At 41.5% G+C, this 19,543-nt stretch overlaps 1 protein-coding gene and 1 long non-coding RNA gene across 2 annotated transcripts; both read right to left on the bottom strand.

Annotated features, from left to right (window-relative positions):
• Nucleotides 1–430: 430 nt before the first annotated feature.
• LOC122540969 lies at nucleotides 431–18,525 on the bottom strand. The gene is made up of 4 exons (XR_006309474.1): nucleotides 18,341–18,525; nucleotides 15,598–15,690; nucleotides 2,585–2,847; nucleotides 431–485 (listed from the first exon to the last, which is right to left on the bottom strand). It is a non-coding gene; the product is annotated as an uncharacterized LOC122540969 (long non-coding RNA).
• On the bottom strand, nucleotides 7,747–9,682 carry kbtbd13a (kelch repeat and BTB domain containing 13a). The gene has a single exon (XM_043677333.1). It carries the CDS (start codon nucleotides 9,561–9,563, stop codon nucleotides 8,199–8,201), a length of 1,365 nt encoding a protein of 454 aa, XP_043533268.1. The 5' UTR covers nucleotides 9,564–9,682; the 3' UTR covers nucleotides 7,747–8,198.
• Nucleotides 18,526–19,543: the final 1,018 nt, after the last annotated feature.

Here is a 19,543-nt window from a genome sequence, read left to right as displayed (position 1 = left end):
GTTCATTTTACCTGCAAAATCAGGGTGTTTAAAATGACTGTTCTCAAATCTGTGCCCTGATAGCACTCTAGTCTACAGATGGAAATGTTCAGCCAATGACATACACAGATTCATGTTACAGTCAGTTTTTAACCCCTTTCTTTGTATGCTGCTAGAGGGCAAAATAGATTTGTCTGCAAAAAGTGGCTTTCTGTTGACAGGAGAAGATCTCCTTCTTGTTGAGTCTCTCCTTGTTCAGAAGTTCTCTGACACTTCAAGGGCATGCCACTTTATAGGATTCACACAGGACCTTGCCAGACAGTAACTGAATTTACATCTGTAGTTTTTATTTCTTTCTCTAGCAGTTCTGTTTTTGAATGGTAATGCATTTTGGAGTTAAAAGTCAAAAAAGTCAGGACAAACTTCAAAATTCGCATTCACTATCATAAAAGGCGGCCGGTCCAGTTTTCCGAAGAGGATGGCTATCTGCCCAGCAGTGACTCAAACTAGAAAGAAATTGGGCAAGAAGGCCTGAATTGAATGATAAAACTAGAAATAAAGTAAAAGCCATACTGCAGCTTCAGTCATGAAGGGAAATTTAGATGATCAGATCTTCTTCATCACATTCACAAACATGGTGCTAAAAAGAGGGGAGACAACAGCACGGTGGTAGAGTCACTGGACTGTTAACCCAAAGATCTAGGTAATGTTCTGGGGGCCCAAGTTCAAATCCCACCACGGCAGATGGTGGAATATGAATTCAATAAATATCTGTAATTAAGAATCTGTTGTTGACCATGTGTTGATTGCCAGGAAAAACTCGTCTGGTTCACTAATGGCCTTTAGGGAAGGAAACCACCATCCTTACCTGGTCTAGCCTCCACGTGACTCCAGATCCACAGTGATGTGGTGGACTCAGTGAAATGATTTCATCTGACAAAGAAGCAGTGCTCCGAAAGCTTGTAATTTCAAGTAAACCTGTTGGATTATAACCTGGTGTCATATGACTTCTGACTTTGTCCACCCCACTCCATCGCTGGCACCTCTCCATCATCTTCAAGACAAACTATCTGTTAAAATGTATAGGAATTTCAACTCTGGACTGGTTGCTCCTGATTTTCTGGTGACCAAGCTGTGCCAGGATATAAGGAAACATAGACTTGTAGCTGCAGGATCTGACCAAACTATTCCAACAGTGATAATTTAATGGTCACCGCCAATCAATTTAAGAATGTGAGCCACATACTGTAGAACAAATCATCAAATTAGGGAATGTATTAACCATTCTTGCTGAAATGGGACCTATAAATTAGAGATAAATGGAAACTTGGCCTTTATAATAATGAAACTATTCAAAACAAATACAAACTGAAATTAATAAAAGCATGAATTGGTGAGAAATACAGACATTTCATTGTCCAAGAGGTTAGAAATTAACTGCCCACTCAACAAAGACTGAATCATTACGGAAAATTTCAATAGTCTCATCACTCAAAAAGCTAACAATTGGAACAGATCGTCTATAATTAGAACGTTACTAATGAAAGATGGCAGTGGGAGAGACAACATCACCAGCACCTTCAACCTCAATCTGCTTAGCACTGCTAGTCAGATTCTTAAATGATCACGGGAAACAAGCAGTCATACTGAAAAATCCAGGGCTTAGATCCAGCTTATTTGGCAAGCCTGACAGAAATCTATATATGGAGATATCTCCCCAGAGCTGGTGGAGAAAAGGAAGGATGAAGGACTTGAACAGGATCAAACAAGATCGCTCACAAATTCAACTGCAGCTCCCTCTGGTCAGTTCACTTCAGTATGAATGGATGGCATAACATTTAGCATCAATGAGGAAACTGATTCTTCTTGCTTTTACTTCACTCATGGGAAGTGTTGCACATTCTGACCATAAATGTATCTGGCATAAATAATCTGCTAAATTCTAAACTGAGGGAAAATTAAACACTGACAAATGTAGCTCACTGAGAGACTGCCCTTCAGAGGAACCTGCCTGCTGGGATACAGGGATGTAATTTGACATTAATCCACATGGGCTGGAACAATGGGCAGAATTTTCAGTCCCTGAACAACATGGGTAATGGTAAGTAATTTGGGATATTTGCCAAACTGGAGAAATTTGATTCTTAACATTGAGGGAAGGAAGTCCAATTTTCACCAAAAGTTTGAGTGGCAGGATGGCATCCATTTTTTTAGAAAAATCCCTACAGTGTGGAAACAGGCCCTCCAGCCCAACAAGTCCACACAGACCCTCCAAACAGTAACCAACCCAGACCCATTCCCCTACTACTCTACACTTACCCTGACTAATGTACCTAACCCACACATTTCTGAATACCATGTGCAATTTTAGCTTGGCCAATCCACCTAACCTGCACAGCTTTGGACAATGGGAGGAAACCGGAGCAACTGGAGGACATCCATAGACAGGGGGAGAATGTGCAAACTTCACACAATCACCCAAGACTGTAATCGAACCTGGGTCCCTGGCGCTGTGAGGCAGCAGTGCTAAGACTGAGCCACTGCGCTGCCCTCACTAGTGAGTGGCGAGAGTGTCATTTACAACATATTAGCACTTTATTATTACCTGTGCTTGCTTCATTGATAGCGATTTGCTATTCTCCCACACAAAGTGTAGAGAATCTGGATGCCAACTGAGAGCAGATAGCTCCAGTTCGTAGGTTAGTCCTGTGGGCCTCCACCTTGGCCAGCCATCTCCAACATCTGAGGGCACACTCCATGGACAACGATCACCTGTAGCCCTCTTCTTCCCATGACACCCAACGGACTGTTTGCTTTTCCTCTGAGGAAGGGAAATCCACTTCTTTATAATGTGAGGACCTCTAAAACCTGAAATAGTTCAGAAAAGATTTACAAGGATGCTGCAGGAGTTGGAGTGTTTGAGCTAAAGGGAGAGGCCAAATAATCTGAAGCTATTTTCCCTGGAGCATCAGAGGCTCAGGGGTGACCTTAGAGAGGTTTATAAAATCATGAGGGGCATGGATGGAGTTAATAGCCATCTGAATGGATACATGAATAGAAGGGTTTAGATGCATATAGGCCAAATGCTGGCAAATGGGACTTGATTAATTTAGGATCTCTGGTCGGCATAGATGAGTTGGACGCAGGGTCTGTTTCTGTGCTGTTTTATTCTATGACTCTATGGCTGCATAAAAGACAACATCATTAAACAGTCCAAGATAAGATGTCTGTTTTTAGCATAAAGCTGTATGTGAACGTCATGCATTGACCTACTGTGTTGAGTAAAAATCCTGGCCACAGGCAATTTCGACCACATCATTCAAAATGGTGATTCAGTCAGATTGAATAGGATGGAGTTGCTTTTCTTGGAGCCTGAGGGGTGACCTTATAGAGGTTTATAAAATCACGAGAGGATTTGGTAGGGTAAATAGACCAAGTCTTTTTCCCGGATGAGAGAGTCTAAAACTGGAGAGTATAGGTTTAAGATGAGAGAGTAAAGATTTAAAAGGGACTTAAGGGGCCACCTTTTCACACAGAGGGTGGTACATGTATGGAATGAGCTAGAGGAAGTGGTAGAGGCTGGTTCAATTACATAATTTAAATGATATCTGGATGGGTTAATGAATAGGACGGGTTTAGAGGGATATGGGCCAAGTGCTGGCAAACGGGACTAGATTTACCTAGGATATCTGGTTAGCATGGATGAGTTGGACGGAAGGGTCTGTTTCTGTGCTGTACATCTCTATGGCACTATGGCTCTGCAATTGGCTGTGAGGAACAAATCATGCCATGCGAACTGTAAACAGTCACCTCAGTTACAGAAGTTGCACTCACCTTCCGTGGTTCCACAAGCAACACAAGGTGCAGGAGCTGCTCATTTCACACTGCGCACCGTAAAACATTCTACCTCATTATCCTCAACATGATGCTGCCTTTCTTGGGGATTGTGGAGGTTGGCAGTGGGGTGAGGGGCTCTTATTATTATTCTGACACGTATCATCTCATACTATACGTGCACCAAATGGCTTGAGCAGCACACACCTGATTAAAGCCAACAATATGCAAAGTCCATGCAGAGCTATCCCATTAACCCCTTGTCCAGGGCCTCCACATCCATGTTTGGAGGAAGCAGTTCAAATATTATTTATGTGACTGTGCCTGCCGAATGATCTCATTACTGAAGAGCTGTTTTGCGTTTGATGTTGTCCACATAGACTGATTGGTACCATCCCCAATGGATCTGGTTGGGGTCATCCCAGTGACTGCCACACTAAGGCAATTTATATGAACGGATGAGAAACATAAGCGTCTGAAAGCCAGGACCAGCATCATCCTCCGGCAAATGTTGAGCTAAACCCTGATACGACATTTCCAGTCATAGCTGTCTTCACGATGTGGTGAAGATACAAGACAGCCACAGTTGCTGACCTTCCATTGAGGGAGGAGCAGATGAGAGAGGGGCAGTTGCGCTGTACACTATTTAGAGGTGGTACAATGTCCAGTCTGTCAGCAATGCAACAGCTTTGACAACTGAAGCCAATAAGACCCATAATCTGTCTCTTCCAAATCAGGTTTCCATGCAGTTATGCCTGGGGGTTTGTACCAGTGCCGTGCAAAGATCACCACAGGATCCTTTGTATATCTGCTCTGGATAACTGGCTACATGATGGACAATGAGATCTATGTGAGCTGCAGCATTGTCCTGAGTAAGAATATGAGGATGTTCTTCAGACAGAACAGCACCTTCAACATCCTACAGCACAGCAGCGTCCACCAAAGCAACACTTCATTATCGCTCAATGGAACTGAGTTGCGTGGATTAATCTTTCATCGACTGTAAATGTTTCGATGCTGCAGAGGCCAGATTCCCTTGTAAAATCCTAAATACGAATGCAGCCTTAACATGTTGATCTTTCTATGTAGTTCATGCTGTTCAATAAAAGTTAAGGTTACATATAGATGGTAACCTTCACTACATCCAACACTTCATCTTTCAATCATGAAAAGTTTGATGCTAGTGTGAGCGCTACCAAAAGGATGGCTAAAATTCAGACAGAGTTAGAAGATTGTGGGATAGTTAGGCACTTTACCTTCTTTCTTATAGTGTTAATGAGATGACTTTTGCTCAAAGTGATGATGAAAAGTGAGCATATATTGACAAATGGAATAATGTACCTACCAATGAATTGCCATCCCTGACCAACTATGTGCCCTCTTTCTTTTTCCTTGCTGTCCCATTTCATCCAGTTGCAGTCTGGGGTCCACAGCTGGGCTAGAGGTAGCCTGCCCTACAATGGAACCTGTTGGCCTTGGTGTTTTGAGCTGGCGACCCTGGGGAGGTTTGTGACTGGAGGGTGTTGTATCCAGAGGCAGGCTCAGACTCGGGGCTTGAACCCCCCTCAAGCAACTTGGAGGTGGAGGAGTAGGGCACCTCTGGAGGACTTGAGACTTGGAGGCTCATGTGGTTCCTCTCCCCACGCCAGTCACTTTGCCAATTGGTTGAGCACCAATGGGTGCAGCGATGGTGTGCAGGTCTGTGTGAATATCTAGTCAACAGTAAAGATGTTAGAGCTGGCCTCCATGGCAGTTACTAATCTGTCCATGGAGACAGTCTGATGCTCACATGCCAGAGGTAGCGTGGTACAGACAGTGTTACTGAGCTCCTTCAACCGTCAGTTGTGTTTTCCAAGTCCATCCAAAATACCTGCCTCTGCCCTTGTGTGCTTGCTTGTACGAATGTCAGATACCGTGGGCTCCTCTCCTGTCAGGGGCTGAGCAGGTGTCTGTCTCCTGCAGTCCTCTTGAATGCCAGCGAATTGAAGTGTGAGTGTGAGGTAGCAGAGCAAAGATGGCAGCACTTGCCCTCACAGAGCACGAAGGTTCATTGTGTTGCATCGCTGGGCATTTCTCTGGGCCATGAACACTGCACTGACCCGGGTGGCAATTACATACTAACCTGGCATGGTCTGGTGCCAAGATCCCTTCTGGTGACCCTGGAGAAGTGGCCCCATCCCACCAAGAACTCCAGATCCCTATCGACAAATCAGGGTGCCAATTCAATCTGTCAGCCATCTCCAGGGTAATTTATCTGACATTGCAACCATACTAACCTGTTCCTAGGCTGGCTGCTACTGACCTGGTGCCAGCAGTAAGAATCCTAGATGGTGTCAGTGGTGGTGAGTACATTAGCCGTTGGTGAAGATGGGATACTGTGAGAGTGATGCTGTGGAGATGGAGCATGTACATAATGAGGTGAGGAATGTAACATTGTCTGAGAAAACTCACTGGAGCTCATAGTGAGAAACTCTCCATGAATCTCTCCAGAATTGACACTGAGCTAATTTTTGGCTCCTATCAATCTTGTAACATGGCCATTCGGTTTACTGAATGTGTGGTGTGTTTACCGTGCAGATATCTGGCACATGCTGTAGGTGTTACATTGATGTCATGGTGTACCATTGTTTAAGACCCCCGTCCATTGACAGATCCCTACTGACAAACATGGCAGACGGCTTGTTTGTGTGTCTGTGCAAAAGAACATGTCAATTCAGTAATACTGATTGCTTTTGGCTCTGTTTGGAGCACCAACACATTGATAGAAAAGGCAAGGTGAGGATGCTGCAGACATCGAGGTAGCTGCTCAGTGAGTGCACACGAAGAGAGCAAGCAAGCCGAGTTGGCAGGCTGATCCAATCCATGAGCTGGGTGCCTGAGCAAGAAATGCAGGCAGTCCCCGGGTGTGAATGAGTTCTGTTCTGGAGTCCGTTCACAGTCGATTTGTGTACAAGTCCGAACACAATGCAGGAAATGGAAAGCAACCATTTGCAAGTCAGGAAATGTTTCAGGTCGTAACATTACAACTTTCTATGGGATTGAATTTGTAAGTACAAGTACTCATAAGTCAGACGTTTGTAACCATGAGGCAGCATTGCATAGCTAGTTGCTGGTGCACCGGGAATGTAGGTCTGCGCTTCCTAAGCATCACACAAGTTATCATGAGGTGCATTGAAGATCATCAGAGATTGAGTAGTGTCCAATCCAATGTCCTTGAATACGAAGTGTTTGCGGCTGGTGCCTATCCATCATGACCTGAGATACTGTTTGACGCAGAACTACATGGAGGCTCCTCACAGTCAGCAGCGAGCTGATGTCGCTCTGAATTCCACGTTGAGCCTGTCCGTTGTGTTTGGTAAGACAGGAAGGGCAGCACGATGGCTCAGTGGTTAGCACTGCTGCCTCACAGCACCAGGGATCTGGGTTTGATTCTAGCCCTGGGCGACTGTCTGTGTGGAGTTTGCACATTCTCCCCATGTCTGTATGGGTTTCCTCCGATTTCCTCCCACAGTCCAAAGATGTGCAGGCCAGGTGAACTGGCAATGCTAAATTGCGTATAGTGTTCGTCAGAGGGAAATGAGTCTGGTTGGGTTACTCTTTGGAGGGTTGGTGTGGACTTGTTGGACTGAAGGGCCTGCTTACACACTGTAGGGAATCTAATCATTCAAGCTGAATACTAATGAGGTGAGTTGTAGCATTAATAAGGCATGTAACAAGCGATAATTTTGCTCAATTGGCTATTAGCTGCTACTTAGCAAATAATACGTTTCATGCAAAAGCATAAAAGATTGAGCAAGATGCTCCCAATACTAAGGTAGGCCTGATCATACTTTGCACCCAGTTCTGTCACAAATTTCACCATGTTGCTCAGGCCACTGTAAGATTCCATCTTAGTTTATTTTGATACTCTGGTGTAACATCTGAAATGTGCTGGGTAGCCAATGGAAGGCAATCATGACTATAAAACTTTAATTCTGATTATCTTTAATTTCATCTTACAACCAAAGGCACATCTTAGCTTTCTCAATAACAATCTTCAATATTATCTAGCATTCACATTGCCTAGGAGTAGAAAATCAGCAGACAAGATTTTAAACTGAGCAAATTGAGAACTTTCTACTTCAAAGATTTGTGGACTGAATGACCTTCTGTCCCCATGAACGATGATTTAATTGAAATATTCAGCAAAAGGAAACGACTGATTCCTCATTCAGATAATTGCACAACCACTTTCATTCCTGGACAAGTTAATGCTGAAAACCATTTTAATGGGTCCTATAAATGAATCTAAACAATATATTTGCAAATTGTTCTTTCCCCACTCCTACCTTATCAGTTTTTAGAATGAAGAGTACATAGGGAGCATTACAAATCACTTCCCGACTTTAGTTTTGTTGCAGAGCAGACAATCGATTCTTCGGCAATCTTAGTAAGAATGTGTGCATAGAACCACTTCGAGGAAATCCTGCCCCTTCCTTTGCTGGCTTCCATTTGTCTTCCTGGATGTTATAAATTAGAGTTAACATCCGGTTTACTGTAAAAACTGTATCCCCTCTGATGGCTGCTGTAAAAAGTGCACCTTTGCTGTTCACGTATTGACCAGACAATGCAGTCCATTGTTGCCTTGTCAGATTGAAGCAATCAATCATGCACCTCAAGAAATCATCTGCTGGTCCATTTCTCATAACATACAGATTGTCATTATGTGCAACCATGCAATGACCATAGCTTTGTTGGCGTTTTAGTGTAGTTACAAGGAGCCATTTGTCTTTATGGGTCCTATACTCATAGACATCTGTGGTGTCCAATGGTAACCAAAGACACACAAAGATCCTCCCCATCGTGCGGGCACAGGCTATACCTGCTCCAGGGCGAGGCAGATGTGCAGCAAAGGACCACATGTTAGATGCCACATGGTACTTTTCGACAGTGGCAAGAACTGTATTCTTGCACATTCCTCCCAGGGCAAACAAGCAACCATCTTGTCCAGTCAATGTCAGGTTGTAGCGAGGATGTTGAAGGCTTGAAAATTCACTCCAGCTGTTTTTTTCAGTATCATAGCAAAAACAAGGCTTTACAATCTGCTTGCTCAGTCCATCAACCCCTCCAACTATGTAGATATTGTTGCCCAGCACGGTAATGCCAGCGAGAGACGTGCTGGCTTTATCTGGTAACAAACTCAAGGGTATCCAATGATTGTCTGTTTCGTCCAAATAACACATGGTTCTAGAAAAGTCATCCAAGTGATGTTCTGAAGGGAAGTGAGTAGCCACCGCCACAAATGTACTTGGAGACAGGGATTCAATATAATCCAACTGGTCTTCAGGCAAAAAGCTCAAATCTTCCCTTACATTCTTGTAAACATCCCTAATAAACAGGGCTGAGGCATGAACCAAATCAATTAACCCAAATGTAGCTGCAGCCTGGAGCATCAGGAGACAGTTACTTGAATTGATTGTATGAATCAGATGCTGTGTCAGAGGCTTCACTAGTAGAAAGGCTGCGCATTCAATGGCATCAAGGATTCTGTCACTGTCCAGAATAGGCTGCTCCTCTTTCAGGACTTTCAACATGACATTAAAGCCACAGGCTGTTAGCTCATGCAGCTGGATCTCCTCCTGAGTGCACTCCCGCATGCCCGACTCAAAGAGAGCCCTGAAGTAGTCACTGCTTTCAATCAGCACATGCTTCTCGACGGTGAATAGCTCATTCTCCACTTTCACACGCACATAACCCAATGGTGGATGCATCACTCAAACAGTGTTGCCTTAGTAACAATGATCAACTACTCACTTCAGACTCTTGGAACTGAAGTAATATTTACAACTCTAACAAAATTCAGCGACCTGTAACTATAATGGCAGCCCGGGTCTTTACATTCTTCTGTTTTGAGCTGCTTGTTTAAAAAGTCTTTCGAACCACTAACTGTAATCACAGCCTCTGCTAATAGGTTATTAATATCCCAGGCTATAGATAGCTACCCTCGCCTGCCACATGTATCAGACATGTCTCAGGAGAAACAGGAATATCAAGGACCTAGCTGTAAATCACTCCAAACAACCTCTATCTGGCCTCTGATAATGGAGTGGAATTGTCTTAGTTTTGTTTTCCTTCACACTTCAATTTTTCTGCTTATATCATTGTCAACATTTGGAAAATAATCAACAGCTTACTGTTGCATCCAGATATATATATGCGGTACTAGGGCTCATGAAGTTCATGTTGTGAAACTTCTTTGTAAAATGTCTGAAATTCAGTGTAAGCTCCAAAGGAATATTTTAGATGGACAATTTGGGGTAAAAATTGGTTTAGATTCATCTTTTGTTCCTCATTTTTGTTATGAAGCTTCTTAAAGCAGGATTATAAGGATCCTTCTTTGTACCTGAAAAGCAAGAGTCAAAAACTCAAACCCCCCCCACGACCTCCCGACTACATGAGGGGACATGGACTAATTCCCTCTTGAAACCAAAGGCCTATCAATGGATCAAGCTCTAGTTCAACAGGTTGAAGGGATATAGGGTCATAGAAATGTGCAGCACAGAATTAAGCCATTCAATTCATTGTGTCCATTCTGACTCTCTGAAAGAGCCACCCAATTAGTTCCCTAGTCCAACTCAGTTTACATAGCCCCGCAAAGTTTACTTTTCGAATGGATATCCAATTCATTTCTGAAAATAACCTTTTGAATCTACAAACAATCAATTTACCTATCCTGCCATTTTCAGATAAAAGTAAACATTCATCTCTTAAAATGGAGCTTGTATGACAATGTGGGCCATGTGAACTGAGTGGCTTTCTTCATGCCAAAACATCTATGTTCTTGAGTGATTTTGGAATGTTGAAGCCAAATTCACTCTCATAGCTATAAAACACCAAAGATATAACTGGAGGCACTGTGCACACACACACACTTACATACACACACACGTGTGCAAGCACACACACATATACAAACACACTTGCACATTTACGCACACATTTGTGCACACACACTTACATACACACACAGACAAATACACACACGCACAGACACAATTACACACACACTTACATACACACAGATGCACACATGCATGCGCGCACACACACGCACGCGCACACACACACACTGAGCTGGTTTTACTGAAACAGCCTGCATTACAGTGGAAGATAAAGCTTGTACCAACTGGAATTTGCCATACCACATGGAAGCAGAATGGCTTGAAATACAGATTGAACAAAACAAACCAGACCACAAACATCTTTAGTTTATCATTGTACATGTAATACATGAGGAATTGAGCCTGGAGGAAGGGCTTTTAGCTTAAGCTATAGTGCCAAGTGATTATTTCTAACGTGAATTCAGTGATTAGCTTGATCAAATGAGCTCACAGAATGTGAAATAATCTGAAAGAAGTTAATATAGGGCTCAATAGTTTGGGAACTGAAATTGCATTTCAGCACTAGGCTTTACCTTGACCAATTTTAATCAGCTGAAATGCAGGTTTTGAGATGGAAAACTATATATTCTTTTATTCAGTGTCATCATGAATTAAATGATACAACAGCAAACCAAAGCCAAGTTTGATAATTATTTGCTGCAAGCCAAGAATTACAGTAAAACTCAAAGCAGATTGCAGGCTCATTTCTACGGCCGTATTAATTTCTAAAAAAAAACAAAGAACTGCTGATGCTGGAAATCAGAAACAAAAACAGAAATTGCTGGGAAAATTCAGCAGGTCTGGCAGCATTTGTGGAAAGAAAGCACAGTTTAATGTTTTGGATCCAGTTCTGTAGAAGGGTCACTGGACCTGAAACTTTATCTTGGTTTTCTCTCCACAGATGCTGCCATACCCCAGCTGAGTTATAGAGTCATAAAGATATACAGCATGGAAGCAAACCCTTTGGTCCAACTTGTCCATGCCGACCAGATATCCTAAATTAATCTAGTCCCATTTGCCAGCATTTGGCCCATATCCCTCTAAACCCTTCCTATTTGTATACCCATTCAGAAGTCTTTTAAATGTTGTACTTGTACCAACCTCCAACACTCCCTCTGGCAGCTCATTCCATACATGTACCACCCTCTGCGTGAAAACGTTGCCTCTGAGATCCATTTTAAATTTTTCCCCGTCACCTTAAACCTATGCCCTCTAGTGTTAGTCTCCCCCACTCCAGGGAAAATACCTTGGCTACTCACCATAATCATGACTCATGATTTTGAAAACCTCAAAAGGTCACCCCTCAGCCTCTGACACTCCAAGGAAAACAGCCTATTCAGCCTCTCCCTATAGCTCAAATTCTCCAACGCTGGCAACATTTTGAACCCTTTCAAGTTTCACAACGCCCTTCCTATTACAGGGGGACTAAGAGGTTTCTCAGCAATTTCTATTTTAGTATCAATTTATGCACTTAGTTTGAAGACATATCGTAAATATTTTGCAAAATCTATTTGGATTATAGTCCACAAACAGGATTTAACTAAGATTTATTTTACTTTTAAGGGATTGAAAGAGCTGACAATGTAGTTGCATTTTCTCCAATCTTTGTATGGAGAGTTAGTTTTGCACAAAGTTCTGATGGAGGTAGACATGACTTATCTGGCTCCTGATAATTATAATTAGGCTTAACTAGCTAATGTTAATTGTACCTATAATTATTATGCAATTTTTCTTTGATATCCAAAGGTACATTCATGTGCCACTAAACAATTTTTTTCCAGCACCAAATCACCCATATTACTCTTCACCTTTATTCAGCACCACAAAATCACCTGTGTTTCCAATTAATTACCAATTTACATGCAAAACCCTTCAGGGGCAATGCAGTAACCCCAAAGGTGAGGGAAAAGTAGGGACAGAAGGATGAATCATCCAATAGATATTTTAATGAAGCTATCCAGACCTGTTATGACACAGCCCTGGAGCAGTTATGACTTAAACATTGATCTCCTGGCCCAGAGGTAGAGACAATACCACTACCATTGTATCACAAGAGTTCAGCAATACTTCAGCAAGGTTTATGCAATAGATATTTTCAAAGTAACCTGCTCAGAGATGTTATTATGCCCCTCTGGAGCAGGTGGGACTTGAACATGATTCTCCTAGTTCAGAGAGAGGACGCTATCTCTGCACTATAAGAGTCAGACAAGGGTTATGCAATTTCTTTGTTGCTGAACAACCTGTCCAGAGATATTATTGTTACACACTTCTGGAACAGGGAGGACATTAACCCAGGCCTCTGGGTCCAGACCCATCCAAGATGTTTCATCAAATGTCTGAGCAGGTTGATTAAAATAAATAGAGTTGGTGACAGTAAACTATCCTAACCTTCAGCTGCTAGAGATTGCTATCCATGCAGCTTTCTAGCAGTAGTGGTGATCAGAAGATATGAGCCTTCCAATTGCATAAAGATTTGCATTTATATAGCAACTTTCATGACCGTATGATGTCCAAAAGTATTTTGCAGCCAATGAGTACTTTATTTTCTGAAGTCAACGTTGTTTTAAATTTTCACAGCAAGGTTTCACACTGTGAAAGAGATACTAGATCAGAATTTACCATAAGCATTGAATGAATGGCACTATTTTTAGATTTATGTATGTTCATTTATATTCTGCAATCTTTTAAAAGTATTGTTAGGTCCTTTCTCTTGGTTTAACTATTCAGATGAAATCCTGTCCAGACATTTGAGGGGTGCATGAGCAGGGCAAGCAGCTGTGTTACAGTTGAACCAATCAGAATAACGATTGTAAATGAGACTTCAAACCAGGAAGAGGCTGGTAGAATACTGAATTCCATGCCAACTAAAGAATAAAAAGTGAAATAATAAGAGAGAAAGCTAAATTCCACTAAAACTGACAGAATAAAACAAGACAGAAATGTTTTAAAAATTTGTTTTTATCAAAACATTTACAACAAAAAGCATTAAGTCTCCAGACTTCCCTATTTTTTTAAACAATGGGATTTTCATGTCATATCTGGTAGGCAGAACCTCACCATCATAATCCATTTGAAATACAACAACTTCACCAGTACTGGACCTTCCCAGAATGACCCAACAATGTCCATTTTGTGCATAAGTCTCTCGAGCAGGATTTGATCCTACAACTTTCTGATAGGAAGAAGAGAAGCTACTGCCCCTATCAGACCTGACGCCTTTCATAACAGCTTTCTGTCTTTTCTGTGACAATACCAGAATCATATCTAGATCATAAGTAATTTGATCAATAGGAATCATTTGATTAATACAAAATTATAACAAGGAATTCATTAGTTGGCATATGCAATATGCTTTTAATATATCATTGCTATGGTAATAGCACTCAATCTTTTTTGTGAATAAACTAATTGCTATCTGCTGAGATAAAATATCAATTTGAGACTGAGGATGAAATGTCTTTAAATGTGTATCTCACCCAGCTACTAAGCAGATCAATGTGCAGTTAGATACCCTCCTGTTCATGTTGACTGGTGACTGCCAGGCAAGAATATTAATAGCCCTGTTCAGGATGGAGGTCTGCCAGTGTCCAGATAGATTGTCCTTTAAATCAACTTGTCCAGGAATGTTAATTCATTCTTCCAGAGCAGGTGGGACTTGAATCCTGGTCTTCTGGCCATAGGTAGGGACATTACCACTATCACAAGAGCCCAGGTAAATGTCAGATATGTGAGTGAGGGTGATGGTGTGTTAACAGTTCATTGGGGAGTCGAAGTCACTTTTACATGCAGGGTGCAGCCTGGACCTATAGATCATGATAATATTGTATTTCGCTTTTTCTTCACCACATGGCTCACCAAGAATTTCTCTTGCCCTTGCGTCTGGTTGTTGGTGTGTGTTGCAAGGATGTGCAAGTGTTATGAATGCACAAGCACTTGGCTGTCTAGTCCTAGGATGGGCTTCTGGCTCAGAGATAGGAATTCTACCTACTTCACTCCCAGACCTCCCAGTACATAAATAAACAAAGCTCAATCTCAAAAATTAAAATTGTAGCTACTTAGACAGTAAAGAGTGGAGAGTGTATAACTGAATGTTTGTTTACCTATATTAAGGGCTGGATCTTAACTCCAAGTTAACATTACCAGATTTATATTGTATGAAGCTAGAATCACTTACATCAATTTACATTACAAATATATTCTCGGAGTATCACAGCTTTCCTGAAATAAATGGAGATGAGTTTGAATTAGTTGAGCTCCTTGTTTTTACGCTATTACTTTGATGGCTTTATACAATTTTTGATTCCAGTGAAGGTCGATATTTTAATTTGCTTGATGCACAAAGACATTGCCTTGCCAGTTCACCACAGATTTAAAACAGCCAACCTGGCACTCATCTATTGTATTGTTTAATTGTTATAGCAGCATTTTCCTCATTATGTAGGAATTTAAAACAAATAAGAACATGCAAGGACACAGAGTAAAACCTCCAGATTATGAATACCCAACCACCTGAGTTGAATGAGAACTGAACAAACCACCATTACAGTTAATGGACTCTGTATATGAACACTTAGTACAGCATTGCAACGAAGGACATGTGGTAATGCAGGTCATGAATTCTTGTACATCACCCTGTTAAGGAAAATACTTGGCATATTTTTGAGTATTTTCACCAACTGATAATTGTGGAGACTGGATTCAAGACTGGATTCAAGAATGCTAAATACGTGATTGCATTTGCTTTTTGTACTGTTTGTGGAATGTTCCTGTCTAAATATTGTTAAGTAGAGAGAGCTTGAGCAAAAGTTCCCCCAAAAAAACTTCCTCTAGACAGTACAAAGTTTAAGAAAACAATTTTCCTTACCTTTCAATCATACTTCAAAATCCTACAGGAAGAAAGGAAAAGGAGAAACTGGAACCAATGGAAGATTACATCAAAGCAAGTTGGAAAGGCGATCTGAGGAGAAAAGAGAATCTGTGAATAAAACATCGCTAAGAAGACAAAACAAAAGATTATTTCACTAATACAATAACACATAAAGTGAAAGTATTAAGAGGTGCAAATTGGTTTGAAACTAAGGATTAGCATAAGATTGCAAATGGTTACCTCATCTAAATGTTCACACAGGAAGACATAACCCCCTCATCATAAAATCCAATACAAAATTCAGGATATTGAAATAAATGAAGTTAAAAATCTAGACACACCGTAAGTTCTTTATACAAATATTCAGGATAATATGGAGCTTATTCCCCACATCAAACAGCCAACTCCACTTTATACAGGCAAGATCTTGTCTTACAAAGTGTCTGAAGTTTTTTTAGAGCAAATGACAATCCAAGTCAACCTCAAGCAACCATGTAACATTATGTACTTGTTTATCCAAAAGCTTTTGATAACACTGCTAAAATGTTATGGATTACACTTCATTCTGTGGGGATTTGGTTCAAATCTTCAGTATGTATACAGATTTTAAAGATTACAAAACAACAGCAATTGCTTAACAGAATAAGATCAAATTGAGGGAAGAGTTTTGTGAAGTTCCTCAGGGCTGAGTACTTAGTGGACTCAATATTAAAAATATTTCCAAACAATGCACAGAAGGAACAAACAGAACAAACAGTATGTTGAGCCACCTTTCCAAAACTATAGAATATAAGTCATTGTTCACCCTGCATACAAATTGTGATCAAATTGTACTGTATTCGGACCACATCCTGGTTAATGTGTTCATGTTCTGGTCACTGAGCTACGAGAGAGATAGCCAAGTGCCGGTGGCTATGAAGAGAACTGATCCCTTCTGTCAGGTTCTGAATTATGATTGGAAAACTGAACAAGCTGGAGCTTTTCTGCTGGAACTGAGCCATCTGAGCCACGATCCTATATCAGTATACAATTCATGACTTGGCTATTCCGGAATAAAGTTTTAAATTGATTTGAGAGCGGAAGATAGTGGTCACTAATTGAAACGAGTAAAGGGTACTGAAAGAACTGACATTAGAAAGTCTTCAAGCAGTTACGGACTCACAGACATCGTAGTGAAGAAAAACACTCTGAAAGCATTTAATGAGCTAAGTATAAGAATGAGGGAGATGTAATGATTTTCTAGATGAATTAATTAAAAGGGACTGAATAGTTTTCTGGAAATACAAGCATTGTGTGTTTTTTTTCTTTAACACAATTCCCCATTATAACAAACAATTATATTTCAATGTCTTCTAATAGGCCACTGCAACCCGATGACACATTATGCTTACAATTATGATAGTTGAATTTGATACAATATGTCAGTGTTAGAAATACAGAGGGAAAAACAGAATAGCTCCTGAATTGATTGAGAGCAGGTGAAGCCCACTGGACTTTAAGGAGGAGTTTTGTGGTACAGTGATATCACCCCTACCTATGAATGAGGAGGTTTAGATCCCAGTCCTGCGTGCTCCAGAGGTGTGTCATAACATCTCTGAAGAGATTGATTGGGGAAATATCAAGAATTGGGTTCTTGGCTGGTGCAGAGTCCATGGCTGTGGGCAATTGCACACCACTTTTCCTTATTAGAGAAATCCTTTGTGCATCTAGTTGCACTTCAGCCCACGCTCCTGATCTGTGTGTACCTGGTGCAGAGGATATGGGTAGATTAGAGGACTCTTCGTTGGTTCTCACCTGAGCCTGGCAAGGCTGGCTATAAACAGATCCAGGCAGTGGGCTGTGAAGGGAGTCATAGCTGTTGACTGTCTGCCCCTCTTCTGCAGTGACATTCATACCCGGGTATAACAGGAGAGGGAGCACATAGTATCCACCAATACTCTCAATGCCTTTAGAGAGACGTGGACACCACAGGGGATACAGTGCTTTATTTTCCCATCCAACACCATTTGATTTAGCCCCTACTCCTCTCCCTCACCTTTTAATGGCTTGAACTGCCCTTAATGGACTTTGTACGTAAATTAATCAATTGGAAATCACGAATGATTTACTGGCAATGGTTGATAGATGAAAAAAACCCCACAGATTATGGGAACATATGTGTTCAAGTGTGTGTGAGATAGAACTTCTGGATCTAAATACAGAAAAAAAAGTAAATCCTAATGCTAAAGCATGATGTATGCAGCATAAACCATACAGTACAGACATGGTAGGCTAAATAGCCTCCTCGTGTGCTGTATCAGACTCTGATTCTAATTTGTATACATCATAGCAGTTTGCAATAGACATTCTTTGGAAAATGTTAACATTTATGTCCCACAATAGTCATCCTGTTAAGGGGTTCAATTTAGAAAATATCAGCTCATAAATGTCCAAATTAAAGCAAAACATTGTGGTGCTAGAGACTGAAATAAAAACAGAAAGTGCTGGAAAAACATTAACGGGTCTGGCAGTATCTGTGATGGGAGAAACAGAGTTAACATTTCAAGTCTGGTATGACTGACTTTGAACTGAAGAGGCGAGTTCATACTGGACTCGAAACATTAACTCTGTTTCTCACTCCATCAATGCTGCCAGATCTGCTGAGTTTCTCCAGCACTTACTGGTTTTATCATAGCCAATAAATGTGTTTAATGAAACAGAATTCATTTAGACATTAGGAAATATTTAATGGTGATCTCACCTCTGCACAGATGAAGTAAACAATCAGCTTCAATAATTCCTGGGTTCCTTAAGACCAGAGCCAGGCTGGCAGGGAAGATAGTGGTAAATAGGTGCTGTCAGTGGACTAGCAATCCAGAATCGCAGGCGAATGCCTTGCAAGATATGAGTTTAGGCCACTGTTGGAATATTGCGTGCAATTCTGGTCTCCTTCCTATCAGAAAGATGGTGCGAAACTTGAAAGGGTTCAGAAAAGATTTACGAGGATGTTGCCAGGGTTGGAGGATTTGAGCTATAGGGAGAGGCTGAATAGGCAGGGGCTGTTTTCCCTCAAGCGTCGGAGGCTGAGGGGTGACCTTATTGAAGTTTACAAAATTATGAGGGGCATGGACAGGATAAATAGACAAAATCTTTTCCCTGGGGTGGGGGAGTCCAGAACTAGAGGGCATAGGTTTAGCATGAGAGGGGAAAGATATAAAAGAGACCTAAGGGGCAACGACTTCACACAAAGGGTGGTACGTGTACGGAATGAGCTGCCAGAGGAAGTGGTGGAGACTGACGCAATTGCAACATTTAAAAGGCATTTGGATGGATATCTGAATAGGAAGGGTTTGGAGGGATATGGGCCAGGTGCTGGCAGGTGGGACTGAATTAGGTTGGGATATCTGGTCAGCATGGATGGGTTGGACTGAAGGGTCTGTTTCTGTGCTGTACATCTCTATGACTCTATGAGATGGTGAAATTTGAATTTAATTGTTGAAAACAAAACATAGAAATTAAAAAGAAAGGCTAGCCTAATGACAAAGTTTACACGTTTCCCACATGCCTGTATGAGTTTCCTCTGGGTGCACCGGTTTCCTCACCCAGTCCAAAGATGTGCAGATTAGCTGGATTGGCCATACTAAATTGCCCTGTAGTGTCCAGGGATGTGCGGGCTGAGAGATGGATTAGGCATGGTAAATGTGGGGGATAGGTTGGGCGTGTGTGTGTCTTGTGTAGGGTTGGAGAAGATTCGATGGGCTGAATGGCATCTTTCAGCATTGTAGGGATTCTATGATTTAACTGCTGTCAACTAACATAGAAACCCACCTGATTCACTAATGCCCTCAGGGAAGGAAACTGCTGCCCTTACCCAGTTTGAACTACATTTAACTCCAGACTTACAGTGGTATGCTTGATACCTTGGCGATTAGGAATGGGTGAACAAATACCGTACATAAACAAT

Source organism: Chiloscyllium plagiosum, chromosome 36 (genome assembly GCF_004010195.1).
Source record: "Chiloscyllium plagiosum isolate BGI_BamShark_2017 chromosome 36, ASM401019v2, whole genome shotgun sequence".
Taxonomy (NCBI): Eukaryota; Metazoa; Chordata; class Chondrichthyes; order Orectolobiformes; family Hemiscylliidae; genus Chiloscyllium; species Chiloscyllium plagiosum.
The sequence above is the reverse complement of the archived record's forward strand: the minus strand, read 5'-3'. Positions and strand labels throughout refer to the sequence as shown.